Source organism: Nelumbo lutea, chromosome 1 (assembly GCF_056320005.1).
Source record: "Nelumbo lutea isolate HS-2025 chromosome 1, American lotus-T2T, whole genome shotgun sequence".
NCBI classification, from domain to species: domain Eukaryota; kingdom Viridiplantae; phylum Streptophyta; class Magnoliopsida; order Proteales; family Nelumbonaceae; genus Nelumbo; species Nelumbo lutea.
The window spans coordinates 210,983,487-211,000,573 of record NC_142684.1 but is presented as its reverse complement, the minus strand read 5'-3'; the positions used below and the strand labels follow the sequence as shown (position 1 = coordinate 211,000,573).

General features: G+C 39.1%; 1 protein-coding gene across 2 annotated transcripts; it reads right to left on the bottom strand.

Moving 5' to 3' along the window:
• Positions 1 to 10,066: 10,066 nt before the first annotated feature.
• Positions 10,067 to 15,701, bottom strand: LOC148880796 (rust resistance kinase Lr10-like). Of its 2 annotated transcripts, XM_088962820.1 has the most exons (3): positions 14,444 to 15,701; positions 11,520 to 11,546; positions 10,067 to 11,331 (listed from the first exon to the last, which is right to left on the bottom strand). In XM_088962820.1, exons 1-3 carry the CDS (start codon positions 15,165 to 15,167, stop codon positions 10,205 to 10,207), a joined length of 1,878 nt encoding a protein of 625 aa, XP_088818946.1. In that variant the 5' UTR covers positions 15,168 to 15,701; the 3' UTR covers positions 10,067 to 10,204. The 2 variants fall into 2 exon arrangements, with proteins under 2 accessions (XP_088818946.1, XP_088818948.1); XM_088962822.1 differs by lacking the exon at positions 11,520 to 11,546.
• Positions 15,702 to 17,087: the final 1,386 nt, after the last annotated feature.

Below are 17,087 nucleotides of genomic sequence, written 5' to 3'. Positions count from 1 at the left end.
TTTTTTTTTTTGAGTATTGCAGTTCTGCTATAGCAGAGTTCAGGTCTGAACTCAAGTCTGAGTTCGGATCTGAAATCTCAATTGCCTTACCTTCAGTTATTTCTACCAAATTGCCTTTGAGAATAGCAGAAGTGCCCTAGGGTGAATGGAGTGGTGATGACACCCAATTCCCCTCAAAATTGTATCAGTTCAGGTCTGAGTTCAGAGGAACTCAGATCTGAACTGTTGCAGATCTGCAATAGCAGAACTCATATCTGAACTCAAATCTGAATTCTGATCCGAATTCTCAATTGCTCCTCTTGTTGTTCAAAACATCTCTTTTTTTTTTTCATTTTATATATATATATATTTTTTTCTTTTTGTAATGGAAAAAGAAATAAAATTCTGAAACACAAGCAATTCTTTTCGGCTGAGTGCTGCAGATCTGAAATCTGCTGATCTGAGTGCCGAATGCAACTCAGATCTGCAACACTCATGTTTATGTGAATTTTTTTTCTTTTTGAAGGGAACAACACCAAGATTGAATAGAAATCAAATATGCCTTTATTAAAATGAAACTGAAACCAGAAAAAGAAAGTAATCTACTTAAGAAAGAAGAAACATAACTACAGTAGTACAGTAGTTGCAATCCAAGCTGAAATGAAAAAGTTAGCAAATTAACCCAACTATGAATGCAATGCTGAATGAGATCAGATTAAGAATGCTCAATGTTTCCTAATATTGTTCCCCTAAATCCCCGGCAACGGTGCCAAAAACTTGATGTGTGGCTCATTGTGACACTAGCAAGTGCACTAGCCGTTCAAGTAATAAAGTAGTGAGTGAATTATCGTTCCCACGAGGATTTAGGAAACAATTACCAATACTAAATTGAGTACTTCTTATCTGATCAACAAATAAATCAAAATTTTAATGAAAGCTAAAAAATCCTAAATTAAAATCTATTTAAATCATTGGCCCAATTGCCTTCAAATCAGGTTAGAAGAGTAAGCAGTAAATGTCAATCTCAGAATTCAGCAATCTATCAATTTGGATCATTCGAATAAATCATGATTGAGCCTTGGTTTGGTGAAACCCCAAGGTCATGAACAGCTTCTCTCAAACGCATGTTCATCCTATGCATGAGTGACGGTTCTTCTATCTCTAGCAAGAATCTAATCCCCATGCATGCATTTCTTCAAACACTTCTAAGGCATCAATTCAAATCTGAATTGATCACCAACTGAATTGTGCAAGTTATTTCTAACCTTGCACTCAATTCAGTTCTTGAATAGTAGATCTGAATTCCTAGAGTCTCTCTCAAGCACTCTAGGAATTCCAAGCTGTAGATTAATTCGGCCAATCTGAAAATTTCAGATCTGAATTCTCTTTCAAGCAATTCAGATCTTGCAGTCTCAGATCTGAGAATTCAGATCTGAGTTTTGAAGGTTAGTTGGCCGAATTACTCTACAATAACACCCTTATTCAAGAAACTTCAAGTACAATCCATGATCATTTGAATGAATCAAAAAGAATTAGATTGCTGAACTGAAATTTTACAAGCTGAAATACATCAAGGAAGAATGGAAACAAGGAGAAAGAAGAAAGAAAATATAACAAAGAAACTGAATTCGAATCAAAAGAGAATGAAACTACAATTGATTTATTACAAAAGATCTTTGAATCACAAACCCTCAATTCGAACTCACCTTCTCTTCTAGCTTGCTTGTCTTGAACTTCCTTCAGCCCTTCTTCTTCTTCTTCCTTGCGCCTAGCCTTCTTCTCTTCTCTTCTCTCAAGGTGGCCGAACCTATAAGAGTGGGAGAGCCTTCCTCTCAAGCAATTGAACAACTCTCTCCCCTCCTAGAGGCCTCCTTATATAGTTTTTCAAGGGGGCTCTTGCCCCTTCTTGAAGTCTCTAGAATTGGGTGTATTACACCCCTCATGAACCTTCTAGAGTGCTCCCTCCTTCTCTTCAAGAAACATCTAGGAGTTGCCGCCCCTAGCTCCCTTTGGGCTTCTATTTGGGCTATAACTTAGCTTGCTTTTGAGCTCATGTGGGCTACACTCTAGGCTGTTATTTGGGCTAAAAATGGGCTGGGCCGAAATTTCCTTATTGCTAGGCTTCTTCCCTTGGGTTTTCCAAAGAGTTAGCTTGCACTACTTGGGCTGAATGAAACTCTCTTGCTCTCATGGCTGGGCCGGACTGAACTTGATAAATTTTTGGGCTTTCTTTTCTTGCTTTTGCCTTCTTTTTGTTGATTTGGCTCCCCCTGAAATTTTTCTTGCAATCAAGCTAAAATAGGGCAAAATCTAATTAAACCAGCATAAAATTTCATGCAAAAACCTCATAAAATATAGATAAATTGTAGGTTCATCACTCTCGATCTCCTCAGAGGTCTTTGGAGACATCTTCTTGGAGAGATTGACTCCATGCCTGAAAGGAACATTTCCTTTTTTGGAGTTTTCCATGCTGTATTCCTTGACTATTTTGTCAATATAAGCAGATTGGGATAATCCTTTTATCCGCTTCAATCTATCTCTATAGAGTCGAAGACCCAGTATATAGGAGGCTTCTCCATGGTGTTTCATGGAGAATTGCTGTGATAGCCATACTTTTATCGTAGTTAACATTCCTACATCATTCCCAATGAGTAGAATGTCATCTACATACAAAACCAGAAACGTAACCTTATCACCACTGGTCTTCCTGTAAACATAGGGTTCATCCGGATTTTGCTCAAAATCAAACTTTTTGACCGTAGAGTCAAATCAGATGTTCTAACTTCTAGAAGCTTGCTTGAGTCCATATATGGATCCATTCAACTTACAGACCATGTGTTCCTATACCGCAACTACAGAACCTTGCGGTTGCTGCATATAGATATCTTCAGTAAGATCTCCATTCGGGAACGCTGTTTTGACATCCATCTGCCAAATCTCATAGTCATAGTAAGCCGCTATAGCTAGTAGGATCCTAATGGATTTAAGCATGGCCACGGGCGAAAAGGTTTCCTCATAATCGATGCCTTCTTTCTGAGTGTATACTTTTGCCACTAGACGAGCTTTGTAGGTCTCAACCCTGCCATCGGGGCCCTTCTTCCTCTTGTAGATCCATTTGCAACCAATTGCTTTTACCCCGGAGGGCGGATCCACTAGAGTCCAGACTCCATTGGTCTCCATTGAGTCCATCTCAGCTCTCATGGCATCTAACCATTTAAGGGAGTCTATGTCCAACATAGCTTTCGTATAACTCACGGGATCCTCTTCACTAGTCATGGTTTCGACTAGGTAACTATCCTGATCGTAACCAAAACGGACCGGTGGCCTGGACACCCGGGTAGATCTTCTAGGTTGGTCACTACCTGGAACTTGTGGGACATCTCCCACTGCATCAGAGCTCTCCTCATCAAGAACAATTTCCTGACGAAGATTGTCCAGGATGTAGTCATTTTCCAAGAATTGTGCATTTTGACTGCAGAACACCTTCTGCTCACTTGGATCTTAGAATAGGTAGCCCACTGAGCCCTTTGGGTAGCCTACGAATAGGCAACGGCTGGTCTTGGATTCCAATTTGTTCGGATTCGTTCTTTTAACGTGAGTCGGACAACCCCAAATCTTCAAGTGTCGTACACTTGGTTTCTTTCCAGTCCAAAGCTCATAGGGAGTCTTAGGAACCAATTTGGTTGGAACCCAGTTCAGCATGTATATCGCAGTCTCTAATGCGTATCCCCAAAAGGATATGGGTAACTCTGAATGGATGAGAAGTGACTGGACCATATCTAATAGGGTCCTATTCCTCCTCTCTGAAACATCGTTAAGTTGTGGTGTAGCAGGAGGAGCTAACTGTGATACTATCCCATTTACCTTTAAGTAGTCCCTGAATTCGTCAAAGAGATATTCGCTGCCTCGATCTGATTGAAGGAACTTAATTTCTCTCCCTAACTGTTTCTCGACCTCTTGTCTGAACTCTTAGAACTTTTCAAAGGATTCAGACTTATGTCTCATTAGGTACACGTAACCATACCAAGAATGGTCATCGGTGAAAGTTATGAAATACACATGTTGGTTACGGGTCCTAACACTCAGGGGACCACATACATCAGTATGTATAAGGTCAAGCGTGCCTGTACATCATTCATGCTTACCGTTAAATGACCTCTTTGTCATCTTACCCTGAAGGCAAGGCTCACAAGTGGGAAGATCTTCTATAGTTAGAAAATTCAAAGGACCATCCTTTACCAGTCTTGTGATTCGGTCAATACCGATATGGCCAAGTCGGTAATGCCATAGGCACGTGGGATTAACTGTATCACGTGCTGTTTTCTTGGGGATTTCAGCCAATGTAGTTTCGGCTATGTTAGTTTCTAGAGAAGGATGTAGAACATAGAGACCGTTCTCTAGTTCCCCATATGCGATGAATTTATTGTTTATTTTAATAGTAATCGTATCACTGAAAAAGACAGAATATCCATCCGCACACAGTTTTGAGACAGAAATCAAATTTCTTCTTAGATTTTGCACAAAAAGACAATCTTTAAGTACAATATTTACTTCTCTAAATTTTAATTCTACGGTGCCTATTGTTGTAGCTGCAACGCTTGCAGAAGTCCCCAAGTAGAGCATCACTTCTCCATCATTCAGCCTTCTGCTTACCTTGAACCCCTACAGTGAGTTACACGCATGAGTTGAAGCCCCAGAGTCAATACACCAGGACGCAGAAGCCACCAATAAGTTGGTTTCTATGACACAAGATTCGAAATTACCTTTCTTGGATTCCAGGTACTGAGGACAATTCCTCTTCCAGTGGCCGGTTTGTTTGCAGAAGTGGCATGCATCTGTTGTCCTATCCTTCTTCTGCTTCTTGGGCTTGGTAGTGTTCTTCTAAGGCTTCTTTTCCTTTCTCTTTTTCTTGCCCGTTTTGTTAGATTTAACAAGCATCACCACAAGCTCATCCTTCTTAAGTAAGTCCTCGGCCCTTTGCAACATATTGTTGAGCTCTTGGACGCTGACATTCAGCTTGTTCATATTGTAGTTTAATATGAACCCATTGAAGGAAGAGGGCAAGGAGTTCAGAATGGCATCCACTTGAGTGCAAAGATCTAGCCCGGATCCAAGGGCTTCCAGATCGTTAATGTATCCCATCATCCGAAGACAATGGTCGTGAACTTTCTGCCCCTTGGACATCTGAGCGGTCATGAACATTTTCAAGACCTTCTGCCGAGTAGAACGGTTCTGCTCTCCATACATTGCTTTCAGACTGTCCAATATGTCCTTAGCGAGTTCGATCTGATCGAACTGCCTCTGTATTGAGTTGTCCAAAGAAGCAGTGACATAGCAGCGGGCTAGGGAGTTTTTATCCTCCCAATCTTGGAATTCTCTCCTACGGGCTTCAGAAGCCCTATCACCCGGACGCTCCGGGGCAGGAGACTTGACTACCTTGTCCAATTTTTCAGATGTTAAAACCAGCATTAGGTTACGGTACTAGTCGGCATAGTTTGGGCCCTTAAGCTTGTTGTTGTCAAGAAGCTTTGCAAATTGTCCATTTGCCATTTTCTGATAAAACAACAAATATCAGTCCACAACCTTATTTGATTCATGTTCATATCACAGACATGGATTTTAATCTATGTTCCATTCCCATTTGTTCATCTCTGATTTTTCCCTCCTTCTCAGGGACGGAAACAACGACTTGTCTCTGGAAATGTGGGAAACCACATAGGGTGCATGGAGCCAACTGTTTCAGCTGCAAAACCCCACCACCTTTCTGTGAAGGATCATATCCACTCATCATATGAGTTTTCCCTTTGGCCTCTGTCAGACAAGGTCCAGAGCCGTTTTCAGGTAAACCTTTCTGTCCAGTGAGTGCCCACCCATCATATTCGTGAACGCCAAAGTACCGTGAGAGAGTTCTCATTTTCTGGTGAAGCCCCTCCCACATCGGTCTATGATGCCGCTATCATCTTATGAAACACTTGGACAAGCCCAACAGCAAATGGATAGCCCATTTTCTGGTGCGTTTCCTCATTACTGAAGGACCCATCCTCATGCTAATGATGGAAGTCCTTTAGAGAGTTCATCACATGAATCTCCCTATCACGTGCACTCATATTTACTGGAGGGAACAAGAATTACGCCCTAGTTTATTTTAGGTCAAACCAAAGTGACTCCTACTGACTTTCATAAAGGCAGATTTCAGTGGGCCTAAATCGGCTAGGGTTCCGCACGTAACCTCTTCAGGAGGTGTGGGGCCGACCATTGAGGGAGGTAATCCAATGACCAGGAGGGACACCATGGCAATGATGTGCATTCAGCCATGGTGTGCGCAAGAGCCACTATCGAATCTGCATGGGCCAAATACTTATGGCCCATGAACGTAGCACATCACACATCCATACATCACATGTAGGGAGGAATTGATCCAATCAATTAATTATCTGTAAAAACCCATTTGAAGCCCATTTTAATCCGTAATATTAACAATTAATATCATCTAGGTATATGGGCTGAATTAGGGCTACCCAGTTCGGCCCATATAGCTTTATCCTTTGAAGTGGGCTTTTGATAGTTTTAACAATTTAAAACTGGGCCTTACAGGTTGGGCCGAATTAAATATCCAATTAATTATCAATCCTTAGGCCCATTAAACAAAAAAATAGGGCTGATATTCAGCCTTGATCGAACCCTAGATTCGGTCCAAACAATTTGAACCAACCTTGGTTCGAATGGGTCTAGGGTTTGATCTTTAATTAAATCTTTAATTCAAGAAAACAAACTGAAATTAAAGAACTGATGAAACAAAACAAGAATCAATTAATCCAGGGCTGTTCGTACAATCCATCTTGCAAAACAGAGGTTAGATAACAGAATGCAGTTTCACAAACTGCAAATCGCAAGTAGCGAATGTCCCATCTGCGAAATCTCCTTCCTTGCGTCGCCATCTTCGATCCAAAATAAAATAAAAAAATAGAAAACCTAATTTTTATTATAATTACATCAGATTGAATACCTAATACATTGATTCTAAAAATAAAAAAAAAAAATTATTTACAGACCAAATGTAATGAATAAATCAAGAAACTGCAAATCTTGTAGGTTCCCTGTGCAAACCAAGAATTCGATCTCCTCTTGTACGAACAACCCATAAATCAAGAAAATCATAAAGAACTATTATAAACAATAATCAGATTTACATAAAATTTAATTTCAGATTATTTGCCCATAATTTTGGGAGCAAATTCCCAAAAACACTTATCTGCGCAAATTGGGTAGAACACCTTCTGCCCATTTGCGTAGGTTCAGATCTGAGTTAAATTGATTCAAGATTTGAACCTGGGCTCTGATACCACTAAAGGGATGGGATATCCATCACATGGATGCCCAAGTCTTGCAGAATGGACTCGGCAAATTTTAAAAAAATTTCTCCCATCTTCGCAGGGAATCAAATTTCCTATTTTAGAAAAACATATTTTTCAAGGATCAATCTTTATATAAATATATTTTAAAAAAACAAAATCTCAACAATTGAAATCGGCTACCGGCAGTCTTGGTTTCCATCAGAGAGAGTGCATCCCCGATCATTACCTTTGTCCGACAAAGGGGCTGATCCTGTCACTATGATCACCCACTTAGATGAATTCTCGGACTGTCCCAACATACTCAGGTTTTGACCCCCGCTAAGGATCTCACTAATTGGTACATCAAAGATAGCCCAATCCGACACCTAGTGTAGTATCATAATCGAGTCTAGGGGTCAGGTGTAACTTTCCAGTTTTGCCCATCTATCTCCAAGGTCCAGGGCAATACTGGAAATCTGGCCCGGTTCAAAGGTTCTATTAATCCTACATTACATGTGCTTCGGGTCTCACCCTGGTAGCTGAGACAAGCCACCCCAACAGTTGGCAGCACACCAGTGTCAGCCTTGGCAGGATAAATCTCCCCAGACTTACCCAATGGCTGTGATCATTCTAAACTAACACAAGTCTCACTAAGTGTCCAGTTTAAGGGTATTACACAGAAACACACCACAGGAACATGAATCAAATGTGTACTTTATTCATTTACAATAAATTCATAATGTACATATTTCTGATTGAAGCTAAGGGCATACAACTGTCTAACATTCGTATTAGAAATCTGAAATTCTTTTGGGCATTCTTTTGTTACAAATCATTCAAAAAACTAGTCATCAAAAGTACTTTTTGGAAGTATTTTGTGAAAACTGTGCCTTAAAAGTGCTTTCTAGAAGGAATTTGTGAAAACAAATCCTTAAAAGTGTTTTCTGAAAATAATTTGTGAAAGTTACTCCCTAAAAGTACTTTCTGGAAGTATTTTGTGAAAACTAGTCCTTAAAAGTACTTTTTAGAAGAAATTTGTGAAAGCTACTCCCTAAAAACACTTTCTGAAAGTATTTTGTGAAAATTGGTCATTAAAAGTGCTTTCTGAAAGTAATTTGTGAAAACAGCACCATAAAAGAGCTTTTTGAAAGTATTTTGTGAAAACTGCGCCTTGAAAGTGCTTTCTAGAAGTACTTTGATGAAAATTGATCATTGAAAATGTTTTTTGAAAGTATTTATTATTATTACGATGATCAACCTTTTAGAAGCATGGGCTGCATGGGAGGCTATCAACATCATGATTAACTTCAAGGACCAGCAAATCACCATCGAAGGAGACTCTAAACTGCTTATAGATTGTTTCAATGGTCGAGTCTCACCCCCTTGGAGATTGGTTAGCATCATTAGGGAGTGTTGAAACCTTGTTGAGTTTTTTAACCTTAATATCATATTCAAGTATATGTATCGGGAAGCGAATCAGTTGGTTGATTGATTAGCTCGTAAAGCTCTTAATAATCGAGAGAATAATAATGAGTTAAGGACATGTGGTTTTTATTTTACTTGTGAAGCGGATGTAAGGGAAAGAGATACCCTAAGTTTATGTAGCTCACCTTTTTCCATAAAAAAGAAAAAGAAAAAAGATGGTTCTGAGAAAAATGTATGAGTGAAGTTTATCTATATAGTTGAGGAGCAGCCATAGCCATATGATAAGTATAAGGAGGAATTAATAATTATGGGGTGGACTTTGACCCATTTGTCTTGAGGTATGAGTGAAGTTTATCTATGCTCATGTTCCAAGGATGGTTCCCAGCATTTTACTACTTGTGACCAATTATGTCATTTTCTAAGTCAGCCTTGAACTTGAAGCAAAGTATATATGAAAAGTCAGTCTTCAACGGCGGTTGATCAGCCATGGAATAGCTATTGAGAGGGAGGAATAATAGTAATAATATATAATTTGTGGACTTGACCCATCACTTTGACTATATATCTTCCACGTGTTTATGCCAAGGAAATTGTTTCCGGGCACATTATTAGTGAACATATGTAAGTCATTCTTAAGTCAGCCTTGAAGATATCAGTCAATGCCAACACTTTCAAAAATTTTGGATATTATAATTCCAGGTGTGAATTTGTCTGACACTGGGTCTTTTGATGGGTTTAGGGCCCATTACGTATCACATATCTTACGCATGTTTCAAGGGGGGGACCGCTATTGAGGCCCTGTTTGTATTCTTTCAGTTTCTGAACTCCTTTGACTCTTACGGTGTCATCGATCTTATTCACTGCGTTCGCAACGGAAGTCATATTGGTGATATTTTGCTTAATTGTATCCGTCATTTAGCTAACTGAGTTTGTAACGGAAGTCATCAGGGATTGGTAAGAATAGGCGAACCAAAGCGGGGCATTTAACAGAGAGCTTCAAAATGAACCTGATTGAGGTCGTTGAGAAGGAAGAAGAAGGAGGGAGAAAGGAAGTTGCTACTACCATTGAGAAAGAAAAGCGGTTGCACATCTTTAGAACAGCAGCGGCGGTATAAGGAAACCCTAGATCTTTAAATTTGATTTAAGAGTAAAATTGTCATTTCTGTTAAAACAATAGAGGTAGCATTAAACAATAATCAAACAATAGGGTTATACTTAATTAACTAAATCATAAGGATAATTTAAGAAATTTACCCTATTTTAAAAATATATGCAAAACAATATGCGGGTCTACTACAGAATAAAACAAAGAGGACAGCATCAATAATTCATCAAAATTTTTAATATTATTTATCTATCCAAAAACTAAATACTTCATTAAATTATTCTAGGAGTTCCTTCTATAAACAATATAGTCAAACTGAAGGATCAAGGATGAGCACTGTTGCAACTTAATTCCCAAACCATCATTCAGCAATAACTGTTAATCCTCCTTGGTGTAAGGGTTTCTTAGTATTCAACATACTAGTGTTGATTGAAGTTGCAGAGGCAAAAGGATTGGGTGGCATGCTCAAGCTTTCTGCATCTCCCTCCAACATCTGAACAACATCCTTCATTGAAGGACGATCTGCTGGATACCATTGAATGCACCAAAGTGCCACAGTAGTTAATTTCTTTACTATCCTAGAATTAGAATCTCCATCTTCATCTTCCCGGATTTCCAACTCTTCCCCTTGAATGAGTCGATTGTAAATCCATTCAGGGAAGTACACTTGGCTGGTCCTCTCTGCTCTAAGATCAATGTTCTTTCTCCCTCCAACCATTTCAAGCAACAACATTCCAAAACTATAGACATCCGATTTATAAGAGACATTCCCAAAGTTCCTAGAAAACACTTCAGGTGCAATGTAGCCCATGGTCCCTCTTGCAGTTGTCATGGACACAACACTTACATCCTTGGAGCACAATTTTGCCAAACCAAAATCAGAGATCTTTGGGTTGAGGCTATGATCTAACAAGATATTATGGGGTTTAATATCGAAATGGAGGATACGTTGCTCACACCCTTGATGAAGATAGTCGATTCCCTTCGCAATTCCGACAGCAATAATATGAAGCTTCTCCCACCCAAGGGAAGGATTCTTGGCATCCCTTGAAAAGATGAATTTCTCTAGTGACTCATTGGGCAAGAACTCATAAACGAGAGCTCGTCTGAATCCATCTGCACAGAAGCCCACTAGACGGACCACATTGACATGGTGAATCCTACCAATGGTTCCCACTTCATTAATGAATTCCTCCCCATTTCCCTTGGAGTTGTTCAGGACCTTAACTGCAACTAGAATGTCATTGGAGAGATTGCCTTTGAAAACACTGCCATAACCTCCTTGACCCAATTTGTCCTTGAAATTATTTGTGATCCTCTTAATTTCAGCGTATGAGTACCTTGAAGGCTTGAGAGCTTTGTAGTCATCCAAAAACTTCTCAACCATGGCTTGATTCTGCTTTTCCACTTTGTTTGAAGCGTAGACATGATAAACTTTGATGAGCATTAATGTTGCTACTACAAGAAGCACGATGCCGATTGTTATACCTAAACAAGCAATAGATAGTAAGAAACAGAGCAACAGCTTCTTAATAACAAAGATGAAGCTTTAAAGGTTACGCTCAGATTGGAAAGAGTGTATATACAAATATGTACAGTAAAAATACAAGGTTTATCAATACAAATTTGTATTTACGCTCTTCCCAAACTTAGACATAGATGCAAATCAGCTTTACCTATCACGATTTGCTTGGTAGATGAACCTGCAAGCAGCCATGACATCAATCAGCTGTCAGTCAATATATGGTCAATTCTTAAGTAGATATCATCTTTCTTTGATGATTATCAAATGCAGTGTTTTCAAAACTGGACCGGACGGTCTGACTGGAAAAGCCGGGAGTCGGTCACTTGATCGGTTTCGTTTCACCTAAAACTGTTTTTTGGCAAAAAAAAACTGTTGATCTGTTCAGTGGACCGCTGACTCGGGCAGTTGAACCATCGAACCATCAATCTAGACAACAGTTTTGATCATTTTTTGCTTTTTTAATTTTTTTTTTTAGAATGGGCTGTCCATTCAACCAGGGAACCGGCCTTTTCTGTCTGGTCCAGTTTTAAAAACCATGATCAAATGCACTTATTTGCACCTTAAACAAGTAAATTAGACAATAGCTTGTATTGATTGTATTATCAAGTCATAATTTTTTTTTTCTGATATTTTTCAAGAATGAAGATACAATTTTGTAGGACTTGAGCTACTACATGTGGCAATATAATCTAGATTGGTGGAATGCAATTCATGGAGAAGATGAGAGCTGAAAGTCTAAGGGTCCATTTGGTTCACAGTTGGAATCGAAATCAAAATAAGAATTGAAATACTTCAGAATGGGAATGAATGGAATGAATTATTCCCATAGTCTGTTTGGTTCAGATAGGAATCAGAATGGACATTGTAATAAGTTGGGGTTTCATTCCCAACAAAAAGGAGAGAATCAAATGGGAGATTGTCATTCCACCAGGAATGGAAATGGGATTCTGATTCTGCCCAACCAAACAGTTAAAATCAAAATGACCCATTCCAATTCCTATTTTGGATCCATATTCCCACAAATCAAATGGGCCCTAAAATCTAGGCATTTAAATATACACACATATTTGGATATATCAATATATATATATAGCAAGACGGTCCATGTCACCTTGCCACTCCTTGCTCCATTACCCCAATCATGAATTCTCCTTGACTCTTTCTCTCCTCTCCCCCTTCCCACCACTCCCAATTTGCCATCTCAATGCCCTCTTTCTTCATTCCTCTCCCCTCTCATTGGGTTCTCCCCCCCCCCCCCCCCAATTAATGTCTCTTACTTTCTATAACAACTTAAGTTCTTTACTTAATTAGCTCAATATATGTTTTATCCTCTCCTTCAATTCTAATATCTAACTCCCCTCTATTCTCTCCACTTTCTAATAAAAATGGGGCCATAATTTATTAAGATTTTTGTTTTTTCAAATTAAACAATATTTATATCAATAGACATGATTTCAAGCAAATTAAAGAGAGGGGAATAAGAGGAATTTCATGATTTCATTAAACTTCTACAATAATAATTTATTGATAAAAGATATTACTAATTAGCGTAATTTACTAATTTCTATAAAATCAATAATTATAGTTAACAATTATCAAATAATATAGGGAAACTCTTTAACTAACAACCCATAATTATTTCTTAAATAAGTAATTAAAAGATTAAAAAACTAATCTATGAAAAAAATATTCTCCAAAACCATTTAAATAATAGTCCATTATTATTTTTATTATTATTCAACTAAATAATTATTAAAAAATTTAGGAAAATTAAATTAAGAAGCTAATCTATCAGAAAATTTTCCATAATTATTTAAATAACAATCCATTATTATTATTATTTCAATAAATAATTATTAAATAATTTAGGAAAATTATTAAGTCTATCCACACTAATCTAGACCACTTGGTTGACTTCGATCAACCTGGTTTTACATTAATTAACAACAACTGGTTCACTTTTAATTAAAAATAATGTAATTTACCATAATTACATTAATTTACTAAAATTACATTTACTTTGATTAATAGTAAATAATTTAGACTTAAAAAGTAGATAGTTTACATTAATTTATTGTTATTGTAAATAATTAATTTACTACACATTACTACTAATCAATAGCAATTTCAATAATTTTTTGAAAATTATCATAAAATATTGTAATTTATTGTTCTTTAATTTACTGTTAATTAATTGTAGGGATGGTGATTTTTCCTATAAATTGGGGCCCTATCCTGCCCTGCCTCGAACAAGGCAAGTTCTCTCAAATCTTAAATGGGGACGGGTAAAGACGGGTGGGGACAGAGAATATTTTTGTCCAAAATTAGGGATGGGGTTTGCATATACAATTCCCCAAACCCGATGGTAAATTAGTAAAATATAATTTAATATTGATTTTTAAAATATCTCTAGGTTTTTCTCATATTCTTATAATCCTAGGATATCATAATTTCATTTATAAAATACATCCAAACTTTCATAATTCAATTCCTAAAATACCCCCTTGTTCTCATAATCCTATTTATAAAATATACATAAATTAGATTTCTTTTTATATGATTGCCTTATAGACAAAGTTTGGAGATTTCCTAACCCCACTGAGAAATGGGTGCCTTGCCCCGAACCCATCTTGCCACTGGGTCAGGGGAGATGGAATAGAGTGTCTTGACTTATGGGAGCGAAGGGACAAGGAGAGTGCCCCCATCCCTTGCATCATATGCCCCCACTAGTAATATTATATAGGTCAGACCCGGCATGGGAGTGTAGGCCCAATGCCGTGTAAAATTTTCAAATTCGATAACCGACCTGCATCCTAATACGTGGGTGGGTCTAAAGAAAGATAGAAATCAGGCCCAATCCAAAAAAATTTCAAGCTAGGTTTCAAAACTATGATAGCAACTATCATCCTTTGCTTAGATCACATCCGATTTGATCGCAGCATTTGCTCCCACAATTGGTAAGGAGTGTAATACTTGATTATGGTATCATGCCAATTTCTTCATCTTCTCACAAAAGAAAAAGTAATTTATTATTTATATTTAAATTAAGGCAATTAATGAATGACACTAATTTACCTTGAGGCGGAAAGTCGAAGCATTGAGTTGTGGGAGCACTGACATTAGTGTGGTTGTTCAATCCGCAGGCTTTGCTCTCGGCTTCGCATTTTGAACAATCTGGTGCTTTCCATTTGATGAGTAACAAATCCCAGTTTGGATGATATGATGATTTAGTGTCCACTGAGACATTCCCAAAATTTTCGCAAGACGATAAAGACGGCAGGTCGTTCATCGACCAAGTGGAACCAACGGCATAAACTGGGTGAGCCGCAGAGACTCGTAGGCAATTGATCGGATACACTCCATCTCCTGATTCTGTGGCCGAGCAATTGAATAAAGAGTAGCTTTCAACATATTCATACCGCCGTTGGAAAGGAGATGATGAGAAATTGAGGTTTAGAAGCCGTTTAACGATGCAACCATGGGGATCATAAATCTCTATCACTTGGGATCTGTAATCAATGGCTTTTACGAAGAAGATTCCTGAAAACGGTAGATTCAGAACTGTTTCTTTGTTTTCGGAACAAGACAGCTCGAACCCAGGATAGCCACAGTGATCGGGCTGTCGCCCTCTTAGCCAGAATGGAAATCGGACGGAAGGGCCATTACCATGATCCTTGCAGCCTGATACCGTGCAGTTATCGACACTTGCTGATGCTGAGATGAATACGAGCAAGGCAAAGAGGATGAACAACTGCACATAATTTACAGGTGGCTGTATGGTAGTACTAATATAACCCATCTCCCAAAGGTTCTACTATTCACTAGCAGTGAAGAGATTGGTTAGAATATGTGGTTTCTGGGATATATGGATTCGATCGGTCAGGTTAAGTATGAAGTGGTTGCCGTGGCTAGCTCCCACCCGATCTTTTTAATTTATTGTCAACAAACCTAAACTGAAATAGCCTGGCTGTGATAATACAACTTCTTGGGCAGAGACTAGAAAAGATGAAGGGGAAAGAAATTTAACAAAGAGACTTGACGAATTCTCAAGTCTCTTTGTAATATGGCTGTTATTCACGGTTTTCATGGAGTAGCTGATTTTTGAGCCCTTGCGACCACTCAATGAAATACGCATAGGTCAGCGATGGAAAAAAATTAAAAAAAAAAAGAATGCTGCGACCACTACCTTGCCGGCCGGTTGCCCGTTGACATATTTCCATCGCTGGCATGTCGGAATTTCATCAGGGGCATCAAGGCAGTGCTGATCACAGCAACAGCACTCTGGAGTTTGGATAAGGGGAAGAAATGATTAGTATTTCCATAAGATATTGGCGAATAACATTAGGATCTTTGTTTTAAATTTACTTGACGAATGCTATTTTTTAAAATAATTAGAGTAAACGTGTTGAATCCTTCAAACCAAGTATAGCTTAAATCACATCCGCGCTCTATGAACGAGTTTAAATCAACCCCCTACAAGACTGCACCCCACAACGTCACACATCCCCACTGTGTATTTGGTAACATCTCCTGGCATTATCAATGGGAGATGTTTCGAATACACAGCGGGAATGTGATGTGGGACGTTGTGGGGTGCAGTCTTGTGGGAGATTGATTTGATCTCTCTATGAACGCCCTGCATACACATCTCAGCGTGTATTGGGTACATCTCCCAAAATTGTCATTGGGAGATTTTTTCAATACACGGTTGGATATGTTGTGAGGTGCATATGTGCATTCTTCCATTTATATAGTCAGATTCATTCTAAAATAAAGGAAACAGTACTAGTTACTAATCAATGTGCATGATATGGCCATGCCTAGAGGTGTAAGTTGAGCCATGCCGCCCATGGCCCGGCAGGACAGCCCAAAGGTCGTGCCAGGTCCGGCATGATGGTTCATGTCGTGCTAGGCATAGAGTTTTAGGTTCACGGGCTAGGCCGACATGGCACGACCGAGCAGGCTGTGCTACCCGTGGCCCACAGCACGGTCCATATGTATATTTTATATATATTTCTATAATATTATATAACTTATAATTATATAATAATATATAGTATATGATGCGGCACGATCTGTGCACTCCTAGCTGGCTGTGGACTAGCTCCTTGTTGGCAATGAGCGACACCTGAGAAGATGAAGAAGAAGGATTCCCGGGGATTTGCCCGACGGGAATACTCCGAAGCTTAAGTTAGAATGCTGGGGAGGAAGAAGAGAGAGAGTATAAAAGGCTAAGAGTGTAGATCGCGCTAGATCACTATGTCTCGAGATTAGCTCGTGAGCAAGTAAGAGTGCAAGTTTATATCTAATTCGAGCGAGAGTCTATCTCTCCACTTTGAGGGCTTTTATAGGGGTGTCCTTGTCAAATCAGGCGTAACCGCCACTGAGCTCCTGTCGCAACCGTTAGCTGCCAGGGCTGCGCAGGTGATCGTTACAACGTACTGCCTGCTCGGCTGAGTGACACGTCTTCGAAGGAACAGGCACGCCACCATCTGTTGAGAGACGTGGGGCAGACTGTCAATGGGGCAGGGACTGCGCCGTCAGTCGAGAGACGTGGCACAGTCTGACGAGTACAGTCTTGTCAGATGGAAGCTTCCTGAGAGCGTCGCATCACATTCGCAAGTTACTTCGTAGCGGGCTATCCTTGCCGCGAGCTACTTTGTAGCAAGCTCTTAGGGGTACTTCGAGGTGACCCTCATCAAGGTTGGTCCTTGGGGTA

Excerpts from the sequence above, each read along its gene's own strand:
- LOC148880796 (XM_088962820.1), bottom strand. The coding sequence starts at position 15,167 with ATGGGTTATATTAGTACTACCATACAGCCACCTGTAAATTATGTGCAG. Across the intron at positions 11,547-14,443 it reads CTTCGACTTTCCGCCTCAAG|GTTCATCTACCAAGCAAATC; the intron begins GTAAATTAGTGT and ends GGCTGCTTGCAG. Across the intron at positions 11,332-11,519 it reads TACCAAGCAAATCGTGATAG|GTATAACAATCGGCATCGTG; the intron begins GTAAAGCTGATT and ends TTGCTTGTTTAG.